Below are 18935 nucleotides of genomic sequence, written 5' to 3'. Positions count from 1 at the left end.
GAGCATGCGCAGTGGCGCTGTGGGACTTCCTCAACGCGCCAGCGCCTATGCCAGTTATAAAAGGGCTTCATATTATAAACGCAACAGCAATCTTGATAAATGTTCCCAACATACGATGGTAAAAAAAAGTCAGAGCTCGGTCCCTTACGCTCCATGCGCCCCTGGGCCGCTGAATGAGGAGTGGGAAAGGTTGGCTTTATCACAAATTATTGCAGATACTATTGCTGGAAACACTCAGCAGGTCACATAACATCCACGGAGAAAGTAAAAAACAGGGTTAACGTTTCCGGGCGCTGACCATTCAAGGCCTGGCCTGAAACTTTAACTCTTTTCTTGCTCCACAGATACTGCCTGACCTGCAGAGTGTTTCCAGCACTTTCTGTTTTGATTACGGAACAACAACAAACTGGTTAAGTCACAATAAACAGAGATCACACTATCTAAACATGCACATGGGCAATAAAAAGATAGTGTCTAAACCCCATCAGAATACACTCCTCCCACATGGCTTCAATACTTCTTTGAGAAGGCAATGCCTTAAATCTACTCCAGGATGCTTAATTAGTTTGTTAATGGCCTGGCGTCTGATAGATATGTTTTGCAGTAACAGTTTACCAAACAGATTTAAGTAATTAACTGTAAATCACTTCATTAAATGGTTTTAGTGCAAACTGTTATAGTGGAGAAGATTAGCACCAACTGTCACCAGGAGAGAGTGTTTTTGCCGCCACTCTGAATATCTCAAGATTATGTATCCTGAAACACATGGAAACTGTGAAATCTCACTGCACGACAAACCTACAAAACAGAATTGAAAAAAAAACACAGCTGCTTCCAGGGAGGTGGCAAAACTAGAAATCTGGAGGAAAGATACAACATAGAACATAGAATATTACAGCGCAGTACAGGCCCTTCGGCCCTCGATGTTGCGCCGGCCTGTGAAACCACTCTAAAGCCCATCTACACTATTCCCTTATCATCCATATGTCTATCCAGTGACCATTTGAATGCCCTTAGTGTTGGCGAGTCCACTACTGTTGCAGACAGGGCATTCCACGCCCTTATTACTCTCTGAGTAAAGAACCTACCTCTGACATCTGTCTTATATCCATCTCCCCTCAATTTAAAGCTATGTCCCCTCGTGCTAGACATCACCATCCGAGGAAGAAGGCTCTCACTATCCACCCTATCCAATCCTGTGATCATCTTGTATGCCTCAATTAAGTCACCTCTTAACCTTCTTCTCTCTAACGAAAACAGCCTTAAGTCCCTCAGCCTTTCCTCATAAGATCTTCCCTCCATACCAGGCAACATTCTGGTAAATCTCCTCTGCACCCTTTCCAATGCTTCCACATCCTTCCTATAATGCGACGACCAGAATTGCACGCAATACTCCAAATGCGGCCGCACCAGAGTTTTGTACAGCTGCAACATGACTCGTGGCTCCGAAACCCAATCCCTCTACCAATAAAAGCTAACACACTGTACACCTTCTTAACAACCCTCTCAACCTGGGTGGCAACTTTCAGGGATCTATGTACATGGACACCGAGATCTCTCTGCTCATCCACACTGCCAAGAATCTTACCATTAGCCCAGTACTCTGTCTTCCTGATATTCCTTCCAAAATGAATCACCTCACACTTTTCTGCATTAAACTTCATTTGCCACCTCTCAGCCCAGCGCTGCAGCTTATCTATGTCCCTCTGTAACTTGTAACACCCGTCCGCACTGTCCACAACTCCACTGACTTTAGTGTCACCTGCAAATTTTCTACGCCCTCCTCCAGATCATTTATAAAAATGACAAACAGCAGTGGCCCCAAAACAGATCCTTGTGGTACACCACTAGTAACTGGACTCCAGGCTGAACATTTCCCATCAACCACCACCCTTTGTCTTCTTCCAGCTAGCCAATTTCTGATCCAAACTGCTAAATCACCCTGAATCCCATGCCTCCGTATTTTCTGCAGTAGCCTACCTGGGGAACCTTATCAAAAGCTTTACTGAAATCCATATACACCACATCAACTGCTTTACCCTCATCCACCTGCTTGGTCACCTTCTCAAAGAACTCAATAAGGTTTGTGAGACACGCCCTACCCTTCACAAAACCGCGTTGACTATCTCTAATCAAATTATTCCTTTCCAGATGATTATACATCCTATCTCTTATAAACCTTTCCAAGATTTTGCCCTCAACAGAAGTAAGACTCACTGGTCTATAGGAACCGGGGTTGTCTCAACAGGGCATGTTGGAAATGCACAGCAAGTCTGAAGGTGGCCTATCGTTTTAGAGAGAGCAGGAACTTCACTGTGGAACCTTTAACCTGCTGCCTTTGCCCTTTCACATCTGCTGTGCACTCCCAGCACTTTTCTGTCTGCCGCTTGAAGCGGTAATCGATTCTTCCCCTCAGGTGCCGAAGTGTGATTTTTTTTTCTCATGCAGTCTTTAAGTGGTCAGCTGGCTGTTCCTGCTCGTGTCTGCAGCCACAATTAAGCCACCTGCGCCGCTCCGCCAGTGTTATGCACAGTCACCTGGCCAGTGGCCATGTTAGCAGTGTGCCAGTGCCCTGGTGTTACCTTACCCGCAGGAAGGAGAGGTCCCTGTTTCGATCAATGTTCGTGATCTCCAGGTTTCCCATGACAACTTCGCAGTTTTCATAATTCTTGCGGAGTGCTCGGTACTGTTGCTCCAGGTCAGAGAGGGTGCTGAGTTTATTTTCTGTGCCAGCACACACTGTAATGATTTAAAGCACAAGAGAGGAAGAATTAGTGATCCATCGGCCAAACATTTTAGCAGTCGATTTGTTTCCAATCAGTTGATTATCATTGCAAAATTAACCTATTGATTTCTTTCAGAACACATAAAAAAATGAATTGACGCTCTAACCTCACACAAACAAAGTTGACTCTGCACTTAAATGTACAGTGCTATCAATCCAGCAATCTCTTAACCATAAATAGAGCTGGCAGCACAGCATCTCTTTCAGCTGTGGAAAATTGAGCAATTTCACACAAACCAAGATGACTGCATCAAAAAATGTGTTCAGCTGATTCTAACATTTTGGTTTGAGGTTATTGACCAGCTCTGCTTTGTGAAATGCCATAATAGCGAAAAGAAAATTAAACTCTATTTAAGCAAATGCTGCGATCCAATATAATGGCAACGTCATTGAAAGGAATGGGGAGAAAGCAGGATTCGGCTATTGAGTTGGATGATCAGCCATGATCGTGATGAATGGCGGAGCAGGTCAAAGGGCCAAATGGCCTCCTCCTGCTCCTATCTTCTATGTATCTATGAAACAGGGTCACAGGGCTGAGAAAAAGCAACAATAAACTAATAACAAGGAGGTTTTGTGGCACAGTGGTAGGTGGCATCCTTACCTCTGGGCCAGAAGCTTAGTGTCCACGTCTTGACCACAGAAAGTGTGTTCAGGATGTGGCCAAACAGGTTGGTTATCATTCTGTAAGTCCTTCCAAAATGCCTGATGCCAGGTGGTAAGACCAGGAGAGTTCCCTGGTCATGCAAATAGCTAATTACTGCAGTACTTTTCCAAGCATTATTGTGAACCAATCCAATGGAAGTCCACATTTGCCAATGCCCCCTGAGGCCATGGTACCTGAAGGCAGAGGATAATAGCCTCCTGAACTCTGCATACAAATTCAACTAATCTTTTTACATTGAAAAGACTGAAGTACAGATACAAATATATCATTTGGGGGCCAAGCTGCATGGTCAATTGTTTCCAATTGGAATGGATCAAAACAAGATTATTGAATTTCTTTTGAAAGCAGGGTCGACCTGCATTGGGATTTCTGTTGGGAAAACAAGCTTAGTGAAATTATTGGCTCTGCGGTGCAAGCAGAGCTGTGTTAACACCATTTGGTTATGATAGCTTGTGGTTTCTGATCACCCGATGCTAGATAATATGATTTATTTGTTGACTTGTCGACTGTGTTTGAATAAAAAATGTTTTTGTCAGGATAGCATTAATTCCCTTTGGATAATGGATATTTTGGACAGGAAGTTGCATCTCAATGTTCCAACCTCTTGGTGGCACAATGAAAGTATGCCCATGTCTCGAGGACACAGTAGCATGGTGGTTAGTAATTCAAAGGCCATGGGAACTGATAGGGCGGCACAGTGGTCAGCTCAACTGTATCACAGCACCAGGGATCCAGGTTCGATTCCGACCCCGGGTTACTCTATGTGGAGTTTGCATGTTCTCCCTGTGTCTGCGTGGGTTTCCTCCGGGTGCCCTGGTTTCCTCCCACAGTCCAAAGATGAGCAAGTTAGGTGAATTGGACATTGTAGACTGCCTCTTAGTGTTCAAATGTTGGGTGGGGTAATGGGTAGGGTGGGAGATTTGGCCTAGGTAGGGTGCTCTTACGGAGGGTCGGTTCAGACGCGAAGGGCCAATGGCCTCCTTCTGCACTGTAGGGATTCTATGATTCTACGATTGGACTTGCATTGAATTTACCACACAGGAACAGGTCATTCAATTCTCTGCTGGGTTTTTGTTCCACACAATCCTCTTCCCACTCCATTTAATGTCACTTTATCAATATTTCTCTTCCAATCTTTTGTCACTCATGTACTTAGCTAATTTCTCCTTTAAAATATTTATGCTACTCACCTCAACTGCTCCATGTGGCAGGAGGTTCTGCATTGGAATCACTTTCTGAGTAAAGAAGTTTTTTCTGAATTCCTTATTGAATTGATTAGTGACTAGCGAATTGTTTTAGCCCCTAACTTTGGTCATACCATTTGGTCTTCACTACATCTGCTCTATTGAACCTCTTTCAGAATTTTAAAGATTGCAATTAGGTCGCCTTCCATTTTTAATGGGATCCGTTTCCCAATGGCAGGGTCGAGTTTGAATAGCAATCGCAGGCTCTAGGTTACGAGTAATAACCTTACGAGAAAAATGTTCTCTCAAAATGACGCTGTGGAACAGTCGCGGACAATGTAATAGTGGCCGATACTTTCCGGCCCCATCATGGCAGGACCTGCCGTGGGAGATTCGATGGCCCAGCCACAAGTCCATTGATTTTCGATGGGACTGGACAATCCGCACAGTGGGCAGGGCTGGAAATTCCCACCCAGTGTCTTATTGTGCAACCTTAGTATCAAACACCTCTCAGATCACCCAAATAAAAAATGGTTAAGTTTAGTATCTTAGCAAAGGGTGATACTACCTCTAATATAGCGAGCAGATGAAGCATGTTAGGTACTGATTTTGTACAGTGTAATTTCAGCATTTATGATGAACTTAAACACTGAATAGGCAAAACTGTGAATATGTACTGAATATTGAACAGCTCCAAGGGCCAGAATCAGCATTCCAATTAATTTTCACTTCCAGGATTTACAACTGTTGTTTTATTAAAATCTGTCAATCCTGAGCACAGTTTACAGCACCTCCTGGGGCATGCTTCACACCTAGTACACTCTGCATATCATAATCTGTACACCTTTATTACAAAGATGCATAGTCAGGGATGAACAGTCGCTCTTGTGAAAGCTGTGTGCCAACCAGGGAAGAGAGTAGGTAGATAGAAGGATGGACTATATTCACAATGGAGAAGTAAGTATTCCATATGTGCAGATAATGCTTTGGCAGCAGGTGGATGGGGATTAAGGAGCACAGCAATTCTTAAAGGCCTGCTGCTTAACTTTGGGTCGGCTGATTCCTGTGACTGACTGCCCTTGTGAAGATCTCCATTTGTCCAGGATCAATTGACCTCTTCAACATGGAAAATTGGAATGTATAGCAAAACAAGGTGGCAATTTTCGGGGTTCACCTGTGGGATGGGGACTCTGTGTATCAAACATGGCAGGATGCAGGCAACAGAGCACGTGCAGTTTGCCATGTCCAGTGGTCATGAATGAGGGTGAAGTTCTCTGGACTGAAGAAGAGTTCCAAGGGGCAGTTGACTAAGGTGCAGCTACAGATGTAGGAACTCATTGAACTGGAATGGAAACAAGTCATCCTCAATCCCAAGGGACTGTTTAAGAAGAAGATGACACCTCAGACGTCCTTTGTTGGCTCCAGAAGTGCTTTGAGATGTCCTGAGTTTGTAAATACAAAACAAACACCCTGCAGTGATGTGCAGTGGAGTATTCTTTTCCAGAGCCAGTTGTTACCATTTGGAACGTACTGCTTGAACAGGTGATGGAAGAAGATTCAATAATAACTCTAAAAAGGCAATTGCAAAGCACTTGAAAAGGAAATAAAATAGTTGGGCTAGAGGGACAGATAAGGGTATTAATTGGATAGCCTATAAGATTGCAGACACATACACGATAGACTAAATGACTCCCTTCTGTGCTATACCATTCAATGATTTTATTGAGTCTCTTTGCGCCTCAAATTACCTGACTGCTTAACAGCTGTCATTAAAGGTAGAATTGGGGAGTGCCTAATCTTGCATTTAAATGGTGGAAGCATTTGTTTTTTGAGGAAAAAGCTGCTTACGAGGAGTCTCAACAAGGCAGACACAAGATATACTGTCCGCTGCTAGCTTCCTGCAGGTCTCGGGGAACTCCGTGACAAAGGACATTGATGAAGCAGGAGTACTGGGAACAGGAGATCAGTCTGGAATCTCCACATTCTCCCCATATTAAAAACTTCCCTTGATCATTGTGATCCCAATAAATTAGGTTCTCCAGCAGAGGTGGAATCTCCGCTTCCCAACTCAACTCATCACCGTTTACCACCCAGCCTTCCCTGACATAGCTGACCCAATAGGGGTGAGCTTGGCTCCATCCTTTACAAGGCCAAATAGCAAATCTCTAGCAAAGTCAGGGCCCTGCTGCATCTTGTTTCCAGTCTCAATCGGAGTTGCTCCTGCTGCCATTGTTACGGTGGAATGAGGCAGGAAATAAATATGGGCCCGAGAAACTATCTTTTTCTCTTTCTATTGCAGGCCATTAGTAAGAGCACTGCAAATAAATGCCAGGCCAGTCAGATCAGCACTCGACTTTTATGATTGATGAAAATGAGCCAGTTCAACTCTCGGTAAAAACAGGGTCTACGGCCTTGCTCATGTACTGCCTCATCAAACGGAACAGAGTGAATTAATCATGGCTTCAGTCACACATGACTTGTTGTTTATTCCATAAATAATACACCAGAACTGCAAATGTTAGTCAGACTATTAATGTGCAACATTGGTGGCATGTTGGATTAATTGTAAACTCATGTTAGGAATGGTTCATAAAGGAGGAATCATTGCGTTTACGCAGTAACCTAATAACACCATGAAAATGTCTCGAAGCATTTTGCATACATGATGCACTATTGTTGATGTGCAGTGGCTGTTGTTCTGTGCCAATGTGCACAACAACGTCCCATAAACAGCAACCCAATCTGCTAATCTGATCTGCAACACATACACCAGTTTTAAACTTTATTCAAAGTTCTTTTCTCACATTGTTCATTTTCTCCCTTTCATAACTTCCCCGGGCATTCACCTTTAATGCTAACTGAGAAACCATTCATTCCCTCCTTATTGTAATAATAGGTTTCTGGAACACAGATAATGGGTTGAGTATAAATCTTTCTTCAAGCTCCACAATGTATTGTGACCCTTGAACATTGAGGTCTCTCACAACACCTGAAGGCACTACTTTCGTGACAATCTGACTGGAACTGGCAGGAGGGTACAGCTCCTCCATGTCATCCCACCCCACAAAACCCTTGATCAAGGCGGATGAGGCAGTGGTGCGGTAAGATACCTCCCTTACAGCACATCCCTCAATTCCTTGACCAGAGCTGACTGGGCTGTGGTGCTGTACGACACCTCCCTTTGCTGATCAGCAGGCACTTGGGACTCCCAGCAGAAGTCATTTATTGGGCTGCAGGAGTAAGTTCTTAATTCAAAGTCAAACATATGTCCAATACAGTCAATCTGTTCAAGGTGCAGTACAAATGCCAGTTGCTGTTGTGGAGCTCTGGACTTTTCCCCCACAAACCTCTCTGTTTCTTGCTGTAAGACACTCCTTGACAACTAATGTGGTGTTTTGCCACAGTTCAAAGGACCAGGGGCACCTCCCCTCTTTAGAGAGACACAATGGATTGTATAGTTTTAGGGGCACCAATCCACATCAAGCTTGGAGCAAGGTAAAAAGGTGGGCCTCCTTGAACTATCACAGTGGGTGTGGCGATTGAACCCAGTCTGTTTGTATCATTCTACACCATGCCCTAACCAACCAAGCTCACCAATCGCCTTAAAACCTAGCCTATTTGGTCAAACACTGTCCTAATATCTTCTTATGTGGATCTGTATTTAATAATGCTCACTACAATACCTGAGGAATGTTTTACTAAGGTGCTACATAAAAACAAATTGTTGCCATTGTTGTTATTCTGGATTGAATGCAATAGAGGGGGTTAGATTAGAGGCCTCCTTAAACTAACGACTGCTAATGTTCTTTGCTTATTTGCATTTCTCCCTTCACTCACACAATCACTGATATACACACAGACATATGCTGCTCAGGGGCCTGGGGCCATCGTCTCATTAAGCAATGTGCAACCTCCAACCATGTAGACTTTGCTTGAAGGAATCCCTTGCTGCCGGCACTCTAACATATGTTCCTTTTACTATTTGCACCGGAGCCTCGAGGCTAAAGTCCGTCAAGTCCACAAGCCCTATCAACAGGCAGCCTGTTTATTTCAGTAGTGGCAAGCTGCAATTTATATACTCCTGCCCAGCATGAATTACTGAGCAGGAGTAAGGGCTGCAGAGGGCCAACGGTTGACACCTCAATAGACCGACATTCAAGTGAAGTCAGACATTTCAGCACCACCGGGTAGTGGGAGAGTCACCTGGGAGTGTATGATAAGTGCTCCTCAAAGTCTGACAACAACTGTGCAGGATTCCATCACTCTGCATGGCTGTTTAACAGAACCCCAGTAGATTAAGGAATGCTCGACAACTATTTTTCCAGGAAAACTGAACACGGTCCAGCGCAACACAATTTTCACTCACTCCTCATCATCAGTAACGATGCTGAATTTTGCCTCATCGAGGGGTGACGCAAGCAAGGTGCAGTGTGAAGCAATTTGATAATCTACTTCTCTGCACCACTGAAGCAGCAAAGCCAATGCTGAAGAGTATAGAAATGCCATTAGCCAACTCGATCAACTACCAAGGCTGCCAAATGTCTGCTGATAACGACACACTGCCCTGCCATACAATGCGATTCATTAAAATCCGGAATTATCTCAAGTGTTATTTAACATTTGAAGATTTATAGCTGAATTGCTGAATCCTGCGAAATTTGTGTTTCAATAATCTTAGGAAAAAAAACCGTGATTCATCACAGTTGGAATGTAATCATAATTGGCACAAAGTCCTTCTTTATTATAAATTAGCTCTGGATGCATTATTAAGCTGGGCAGATGAGGCTAATTTTTTTCCCCAGATAGCGACAGCACTTCAATAATTAGTTTTGATATCAGTGTGCTTTTAAAATCAGGCACGGTGCTGTTATCACTATTTCTGAAGACTCCGTTTTGAAAACCATGTGCAACCACTTTGAAAGGGAAGGAAGGCAGGAATTTATGCAGCACCTTCCATGACCTGTATGCCCATACCTCCGTTCCAAGGAGAGCTGAAAGCGAGATGTGAAGATGGCAGACATTAACAGACAACTGGGAGGCAGTCGTTGGCAGCTGCCACCTCTGGAGTCTCACTGCTCGGAGGAGCATTGAAAAGATGAAGGGACGCGGAAAGCTCAGCTGGCTGAGGGAAGCGCTCAGAGAAAATGAAAGGTCAGCAAATCCCACACCTTCCCGGAACCAGCTGAAGCTGCAGTAAGTGCAGCAGAGATTGCCATAGCAGATTGGGAGTCCTGAGCCACACCAGGCAAAGCAGGCAAGTGTTCACTATCATGGCATCGTGTTTCGCCATGGCGGAGGTAGCCTGCCATTGGCCAGCAACGGAATCTTCAGGTCCCGCCATTGCCAACGGGGTTTCCTGTTGAATGCACATCTTGCTGCCAGGGAACAAGGGGTGGGGGTGCACCATTGGTAGAACCGGAAAATCCAGATTCCAGCCACTGTTTCATCAGGGGAAATGCATCAGCCAATGTGCACACAGCAAGATCCCATAAACAGCAATGAGATAATGAACAGATCATCTGTTTTTTCTTTAATGATATCGGGGGCGATATTGGGCGAGATTCTCCGACCCCCCGCCGGGTCGGAGAATCGCCGGGGGCTGGCGTGAATCCCGCCCCCGCCGGTTGCCGAAGACTCCGGCCCTGGAGATTGGGCGGGGGCGGGTATCGCGCCGTGCTGGTTGGCGGGCCCCCCCGCTTGATTCTCCGGCCCGGATGGGCCGAAGTCCCGCCACTAAAATGCCTGTCCCGCCGGCGTAAATTAAACCACCTACCTTACCGGCGGGACAAGGCGGCGCGGGCGGGCTCCGGGGTCCTGGGGGGGGCACGGGGCGATCTGGCCCCGGGGGGTGCCCCCACGGTGGCCTGGCCCGCGATCGGGGCCCACCGATCCGCGGGCGGGCCTGTGCCGTGCGGGCTCTCTTTCCCTTCCGCCTCCGCCACGGTCTCCACCATGGCGGAGGCGGAAGAGACTCCCTCCACTGCGCATGCGCAGGAATGCCGTCAGTGGCCGCTGATGCTCCTGCGCATGCGCCGCCCGGAGATATCATTTCCGCGCCAGCTGGCGGGGCACCAAAGGTCTTTTCCGCCAGCTGGCGGGGCGGAAATTCGTCCGGCGCCGACCGAGCCCCTCAATGTTGGGGCTCAGCCCCCAAAGATGAGGACCATTCCGCACCTTTGGGGCGGCGCGATGCCCGTCTGATTTGCGCCGTTTTGGGCGCCAGTCGGCGGACATCGCGCCGTTTCCGGAGAATTTTGTCCATTGAGCCTGCGTTAGCCATTGGTGAGAACAGTGACACTGGCGTGATGTCACGCCGGCGCCATTTACAACAAGTTTATATAAAGGTGAACCTGGCAGTCTCATCTCCGAGGGTGATGTCGGTGAGCTCTCAGTCAGACAACACCCTCCAGGGTGCTAAATGCGCAGGGGGCATCAGAGAGGATACGAGGGGCACTGATACGTTCAACTCAGGGCTGTGGGTGGGATTCAGTCTCTTAATCCCAGGGTGGGTAGGGGTCGCTCACAGACCTTACCTTCCCTTCATGTCAGGGTGCCCCTTGCTTTAAGGCTGGCACGAAGACATCGCTTCCCATGTCCTCCTTGCTGGGCGTGTGCCCGAGCCAGAGCTGAGTGGGTGCCCACCCTTAGTGGGAGCTGGAAAGTGGGTGGGAGGAGGTGAATCCAAATGGTCACCACTGGGGGTGACAGAGAGGCTTGGGTTCCATGAGAGGCCAGGCTGTAAGGATAGAGTGGGGGACTCAGGAATGGGTTGCATTCCTGCCTCATGAGGCATGAAGACCTTCTCGCGTGGGCAGGATGACTGCGGTGAGTTGAACCCCACACTCAGGCAGCACTATGAGGATAAAGGGGTTAGGCTTCATGGAATTGCAAATCCACTTGTCAGGGACGTTTGAATGTCAGGTATTAGTGTTGGGGTGGATGGCTGTATTTGATGGAAGGTTTGTCAACTCTGCAGCCCTTGTGACCTGGGAAAATGAAGGTGCCCTCTTGGGATGTGCTTGTCATGCTAATTGCAGGCTTCACTCGAATCAACTGCACCTCAACTGCCACAAGAAGCAGTAATTTGCCTGAAATATTACCTGACCCTTCCGTGACTTGTCAGTTGTGCCAATGAAATCTGCAGAGCTAAACATCAGTGATCGGATCCAAGCTTTTAACCCTTTGGAAGCATTGGTCCCAACCATTGAACTTCAATGCTCACACAAGCATTAACATTACACAGATGACGCTCATGTGTACCCCTGTGCAAGGCGTGATGGTGATGTCTTTCATCACTTACTCAATGCAAGGTCATGACTGGGGGCGTCTTTGAGGTCATCCATGAGGATGCTGACGCTCGTCCATTGCATCCACCCAGCTGTCTTTTCACCTAACGTCAGTGTTGGAGGCGGGGTGGGGAATAGCAGGAGGTAAAGTGCCACTGAGACTCTCGAGGGTCCACTCACCTCATACAGGTGGAGTTGAGAGAGACAATTGTGGGAAAGTGGCAGTGTGAGAGGGGAGGGTTTACGGCTTAGTGGAGAGGCACACTCTAAGAGGTAAGTGCTTAGGTGGATGTCCCAGAGGTATGGAGGGCTGAGGGTCAGGGATCTGTCGGAAACCCTCAACGTGCACTTTGGTGCTCTCTTCTTTTAAATGTATGATTCTGGAGAATCATGGAGCCAGTTAAGTTGGCTATTCTGCTCATTGTGGTTGAGCAGGAGCAGAGACATGGACGTGCCGCTTCACGATGCCCTTAAAGTTACCGCTGCTCTGAACGTCAATGCAACCGGCTCATTTCAGGGCAGCACCGGTGATCTGTGTGACATCTCCGAGCCAACTGCACACAAATACACAAAACATGTATATAAACTTGGTCTGGCCTGGGCGAGCCAGGACACCAGGGCCATGGGCTTCGCCCCCTATGCAGGCATTCCCCAGGTGTAGGGTGCGTAGTATCCACGGCATCATGCAACACCATTTGTGAACCGCAAGGGATTCCACACCCTCAATTTCCAACTTGTTTGTGACCACACAATACGCATCAGGGCTGGTTTAGCACAGGGCTAAATCACTGGCTTTGAAAGCAGACCAAGGCAGGCCAGCAGCACGGTTCAATTCCCGTACCAGCCTCCCCGAACAGGCGGCGGAATGTGGCGACTAGGGGCTTTTGACAGTAACTTCATTTGAAGCCTACTTGTGACAATAAGTGATTTCTTCTTCTTCTAAATAGTAACTTGTGGATTTTTAGGGGCTGTTTAGCACAGGGCTAAATCGCTGGCTTTGAAAGCAGACCAAGGCAGGCCAGTAGCACGATTAAATTCCCATTACGGCCTTCCCGAACAGGCACTGGAATGTGGCGACTAGGGGCTTTTCACAGTAACTTCATTTGAAGCCTACTTGTGACAATAAGCAATTTCTTCTTCTTCTAAATAGTAACTTGTGGATTTTTAGGGGCTGTTTAGCACAGGGCTAAATCGCTGGCTTTGAAAGCAGACCAAGGCAGGCCAGTAGCACGATTCAATTCCCATTACGGCCTCCCCGAACAGGCACTGGAATGTGGCGACTATGGGCTTTTCACAGTAACTTCATTTGAAGCTTACTTGTGACAATAAGCGATTTTCATTTCATTTTCATGCAGGTGTGTAACCGTTTCCAGGTGCGTCCATGATAGTTACATCTTGGAGCGCTCGCAGATCCTGGACGTTTCGGAGCGGCTGAAGTGATGGCTCCCCGGAGGCAGGGTGTACCCATTCAGGAGGTGGCCAAAAAGACGTGCTGTTAGGTGAACTGGACATTCTGAATTCTCCCTCTGTGTACCCACACAGGCACCTAAGTGTGGCGACTAAGGGATTTTCACAGTAACTTCATTGCAGTGTTAATGTAAGCCTACTTCTGACAATAATGAAGATTGTTATTATGCCAGTGCAGAGGCCACAAACACCCGCTGAGAATCATTACAAAGAGTCTCATGCATCAACACGTGCTCTGGTCGAGCAGGTGACAGGACTGCTGAAGCTGCGGCTCCGATGCTTGAATCAGTCGGCGGGGGGGAGCCCTGCAGTACAGCCCCAGAGAGTATCCCACATCATAATGGCCTGCTGCACGCTCCACAGCCTGGCTCTACAAAGGGGAGGCCAGCTGGACCAGGAGGAGATGGGGACTGCCACATCTCCTCGGGTGAGGAGGAGGCAGCGAGGGGTAACCCGCAGAGGAGGAAGGAGCTCACGCCATTCCCAGGGTCCGTATGGGCCGAAGAGCTGGGGATGCCTTCATAACGTCTCTATTTGGGAATGACCAGGACTAGGGAATGAATAACTCTCCCACCGTGAGGTGTGACATCTCATCAGCACTGTGGTGCCAGTGGTCGGTTCTCATGATGGTGCGCCCAAGTTCATGACCAGGGCACTAAAGCCATTGGCCAGACTGTTCGAGAGAAGTTGATGACTTGCATTGAGGACAGCGGAACGGTCCTCTCATCCTCAGCAATATGTCTGACTCCTACCTGACAGAGAGATGAATGCGTCCTGTCAATGGACGGGTTCACCCTGGGGCTCAGAGACGCTGCATGACCTCTCATCTGCTGCAGACCCCTCAGAGGCCAGGGGTCTGTGGGTTTTCCTCCAACTAACAGCTGAGGTGGGTCAGCCTCTCTACAATTTGTCAGCCCATGGCCTCCTCGTGACTGGAGTAGAGTGGCAGAAATGTTATGGGGGTGGGGTGGGGCTTCCCGTGCCAGCAGCAGCACACCTTTACCGAATCAGTGTGGTGGAGGAGTGTGGGGGGGGGGGGGGGGGGGGGGTGCTGTTTGTGGAGCATTGTGCCATTAAATGACAGGGCAAAGGATCTACTCATGGTGTTTGCTGTTTAATGCAAAAGCTATATTGCAGTGGGGACATAATCACTACTCGTCTAGGTTCACCCAGGCCCACTATGTGCCTACAGCTGAAGGGTGAGGTGGCCTGCTGCCTTCCACGCCCTTTTGCCTGTGATGACCTTGATTGTCACCCCTTGGGGTGCCTGGACCTGGAGGGTCTGGGCCTACTTATAGGCAGCATGGGTGTTATAGTGCTGCCCTTCTACGTGGGCAGGGCTGGAAATGTGTTGTTCACAGGAAGCGGATGGGGGGAGGGGTCAGATGGGCTAGACACCCCAAGGGCCTCCAGGAGCATAGAGGGGCAGCAGGAGAGAGATCCAGAAGCCCCCTTACTCTGACGCTGACATTCGTGGATTCCCAATGGTGCCTGCACCATGCAGTTGAAGCCCTGCACCATGGAGCTCATATCTTCAGCCCTGGAGGTCATAAGGTGAACCAGGGAGCGGACATCCCTTGCTATGGAATGCCGGTCCTGCGCCAAGGTCTCCATTGCGGCTGTCACCCTCACAGTGTTGGTCTCATTGCGTTGATGTGAAGGCACCATCTCCTCAAGTAATGGCGTCCCGCGAGATAGCTGAGTGAGAGGTCACCTTGGAGGTGTTAGAGCTGTGTGAGGGGATGCAGAGGGAGACATGAGGAGGAAGACTTACCCTGGCCGCCCACTGCTTGTGGTACTGCTGCCCCAATTTCCTCTGGACTGAGCTGGCATTGACTCAGGCTGCCACGGCCTCCCAGGCCTGGGTGGTGACATTGCAGGAAGGACGTGTGCGGGAACGCGGGTATGGGAGATCCTGCCTCTTCTACGCACTACTCAGTAGTCTCGGAGATTCTAGGTGCAGATCTCCTGGCAGCCACCCCCCTGTCTAGATCTATGCTGGGGAGGCTCCCCGCTGATTGCAGAGATTACGTTGCCCTGGGGTAAATGAATCAACGGGAGGCAGCCCGCCAATGGCGAACCCCCCTCCCGCGCAGCGGCTTCCCCAATGGTGGAGGGTGCAAGGCACATAAAATTCCGCAGACATCAGCAGATGGCGAATGACGTGCCATGTCCATCGCCACAGACACAGTGTGGGAGGCTGGACAATTCCTGCCCACCTGCACGCCTGCCCACACGCAAACACACACTGAATAAGGTTCCGCAAAGTTACCCAAAAGAATTGTTCCCCAGAGTGTTACAATATTAGTGCATTCTCCTATTTTGGAAGTACCTCCCCTGCAGTGGTAGAATATAGCAGGAAAGATTGAGATTCTAAATTTGTGCCCATTTATGGCAACGCCATCAGACAAAAACTCTGCATGCCTGGTTCCCGGCACAGCACGGATGAGATAATGTGTACGGTCGCAGGTTCTCTTTAATTTCTGCAACTTTGGGTCCAATCCAGCCAAGACAGATGGACTGAAAATACTCTCGCTCCAACAGCTGCCACAGGTCACCAATGAAATGAGGTCTGGCAGTGACCCAGTCTCAATCAAGGTCTAAATGAGCCACTTTTCTCTGGTCGAGGTTGAAACTTTGGGCAAGGAAAGGGCATCTCGCTGTGTACGCCATTAGTGAACCACTTCCTCACTCTTTAGACTGAAATAATTTTGTGCAATAATTTACTGGAAGTGCTGAGCTCATAACAGTACAGGCAGAGCATCTGGGAACAACAGGGCCAATAGCCTATCCCCATAGCTTGGGAAGTGCGAGCAAGAAACTGAGGGAGAGCAGAAAAGAACCATTTGGTGGGGAACGTGGGGGCAGGGAGGTTTTGCGATTTTGAGAAGCCGCACCTGTAAAAAGTGCTATGCCATGTTCAGGAGTGACTGAAAGACTTGTACTGGTTTGTCAGAAGTGTGCCGGTTCAGATCAATAACAAGGGACTGCAAGTGTAAACTAACAATCCTGCTCGGAACACTCAACCAGGCATCCCTGTGATTAGAGCAAAGCTCCCTCGCTGCTGTGCATCTGGGACCTCTCTGGAAATGATAAACCTGCCATCTAGGTGTGTGATATTAAATAGGCTTATGAGGAAGGGAAGGCAGGGGCAGCTCGACAATGATACATAAAGCCCTCATGGGAAATCAGAAGGAGACAAGCAGGTCAGTCAGGAAACGGAATAAATCAATCTTTTATTTCATCATACCCTACTCACAATCCAGCTGACAAAGTCAATTCTTTCCGTCTTAGCTCATCCACCCGGAAAAAAACCCCACTCTACCATTGTAGCTTCTGTATTTGAATGATTCCAGGACCAACTGAATCTTTCACGAGGTCTCAAAATTAAGAAACCTACAGGCTAGCACAGTGGCACAGTGGTTAGCACTGCTGCCTCACGGAGCCGAGGTCCCAGGTTTGATCCCGGCTCTGAGTCACTGTCCGTGTGGAGTTTGCACATTCTCCCTGTGTCTGTGTGGGTTTCAACCCCACAACCCAAAGATGTGTAGGGTAGGTGGATTGGCCACGCTAAATTGCCCACAATTGGAAAAAATGAATTGGGTACACTAAATTTATTTAAAAAAGGAAACCTACAGGCTGCCCAAACCTTGCATCACCCCTTCCCGATGTATCTAATCTTCCCAATTACTTTTTTCATCCTTGATGGTTTTCTGGCCATTGGGCCTCAGCCAGTTGCCTATTTCGAATACAAGTTACAAAGTGGTTAGTCCCTTGAACACAGTTTTGGGGACGGCAGGTAGTGAGCTACAGGTTTGTAATGCTTGTTTTTTTTTGGTGATCATCAACAGCATTTAGGTTGGAATTAATGCCATGGAGGACAAGCTGTTGCATTGAACAATACAGACTTTAACAGTCGCTTGGTAGTTGAGTACTTGAGTATTGCTGAAAAGAGAGATGAGGAGCGAAATTCTCCGTAATCGGCCCGATGTCCGCCGACCGGCGCCAAAAACGGCGCAAATCAGTCCGGCATCGCGCCGCCCCAAAGGTGCGGAATCCTCCGCATCTTGAGCGGCCGAACCCTAACCTTGAGGGGCTAGGCCCGCGCCGGACTGATTTCCGCCCCGCCAGCTGGCGGGAAAGGCCTTTGGTACCCCGCCAGCTGGCGCGGAAATGACATTGCTGTGCGGCACATGCGCGGGAACGTCAGCGGCCGCTCACGGCATCCCGGCGCATGTGCAGTGGAGGGAGTCTCTTCCGCCTCCGCCATGGTGGAGACCGTGGTGAAGGCGGAAGGAAAAGAGTGCCCCCATGGCACAGGCCCGCCCGCGGATCGGTGGGCCCCGATCGCGGGCCAGGCCACCGTGGGGGCACCCCCCCCCGGGGCCAGATCGCCCCGCGCCCCCCTCAGGACCCCGGAGCCCGCCCGCGCCGCCTTGTCCCGCCGGTAAGAGAGGTGGTTTAATCCACGCCGGCGGGACAGGCATTCTAGCAGCGGGACTTCGGCCCATCCGGGCCGGAGAATCACCGGGGGGGGGGGACCCGCCAACCGGCGCGGCGCGATTCCCGCCCCCGCCGAATCTCCAGTGCCGTATAATTCGGCAACCGCCGGGGGCGTGATTCACGCCAGCCCCCGGCGATTCTCCGACGCGGCGGGGGGCTCGGAGAATCTCGCCCATGTTGTCAAAGCTTTCCACCTTGCACTCATCAGGACAGGTTCACAAGAATACCAAGAGGGGGATTCTCCAGGGCCACTAGACCAGTGGCCCGAATAGAGATGGCCTGGGGAATCAGGCACGAGGCAATAAACGGGTTTCACGCCGGCCAACAAACAAGTCTCCCAGTCTGCCCTGCCCCGCCATCCCCGACAAGGTGCCTGCCCAGACCCAGTGGAAACATGCAAACAGCTCATTAACCTTGATTTAAACCTCATTATCAGGCAGGATACACAATTCGTTTTTAAAATGTATTTTATTCCAAGCTCATATAAAGGGTTACAAAACATAAACAATTCGGGGAACAAATTCCCCAACACACAACTCCACAGTTTGTGGGGGGCGGCACGATGGTGCAGTGGTTAACACTGCTGCCTCATGGTGCCGAGGACCCGAGTTCGATCCCGGCCCCGGGTCTTTGTCCTTGTGGAGTTTACACATTCTTCCCGTGTCTGTGTGGGTCTCACCCCACAACCCAAAGATGTGCAGGTTAGGTGGATTGGCCACGCTAAATTGCCCCTTAATTGGAAAAAAAAATGGATACTCTAAATTTTAAATAAAACTACACAGTTTGTACAAATGTTTCCCTTTTCCACCCTCCCTACTTCCTCCCCCGTGATGACCAACTCCTCCAACAGCGCCACAAACATGCCCCACCTTCCACATCCGGAAGCAGCAGTCGCTCCAACAGGGTGTACCTCGGTAACCTGGGGAACTCTTTCCAAATCTTCCATGCAAAATCCCTTCTCTGCAGATACCTAAACTCACCTTCTCTCGGGTGCTTAACCCTCTCCTTCAGTTCCTCTATACTGGCAAACCCCGCTTCCAGGTTCA

At 48.9% G+C, this 18935-nt stretch overlaps 1 protein-coding gene across 4 annotated transcripts in view; it reads right to left on the bottom strand.

Annotated features, from left to right (window-relative positions):
* Positions 1-18935, bottom strand: part of LOC140395504 (receptor tyrosine-protein kinase erbB-4-like) — a 1530197-nt gene that overhangs the window by 1006811 nt on the left and 504451 nt on the right. For all 4 annotated transcript variants that reach the window (XM_072483352.1, XM_072483369.1, XM_072483378.1 and 1 more), the window contains exon 2: positions 2588-2739. In XM_072483352.1, the coding sequence (XP_072339453.1) occupies positions 2588-2739 (152 nt within the window). The remainder of the gene's footprint in view (positions 1-2587; positions 2740-18935) is intronic.

This window comes from Scyliorhinus torazame, chromosome 2, assembly GCF_047496885.1.
Source record: "Scyliorhinus torazame isolate Kashiwa2021f chromosome 2, sScyTor2.1, whole genome shotgun sequence".
NCBI lineage: Eukaryota > Metazoa > Chordata > Chondrichthyes > Carcharhiniformes > Scyliorhinidae > Scyliorhinus > Scyliorhinus torazame.
The sequence above is the reverse complement of the archived record's forward strand: the minus strand, read 5'-3'. Positions and strand labels throughout refer to the sequence as shown.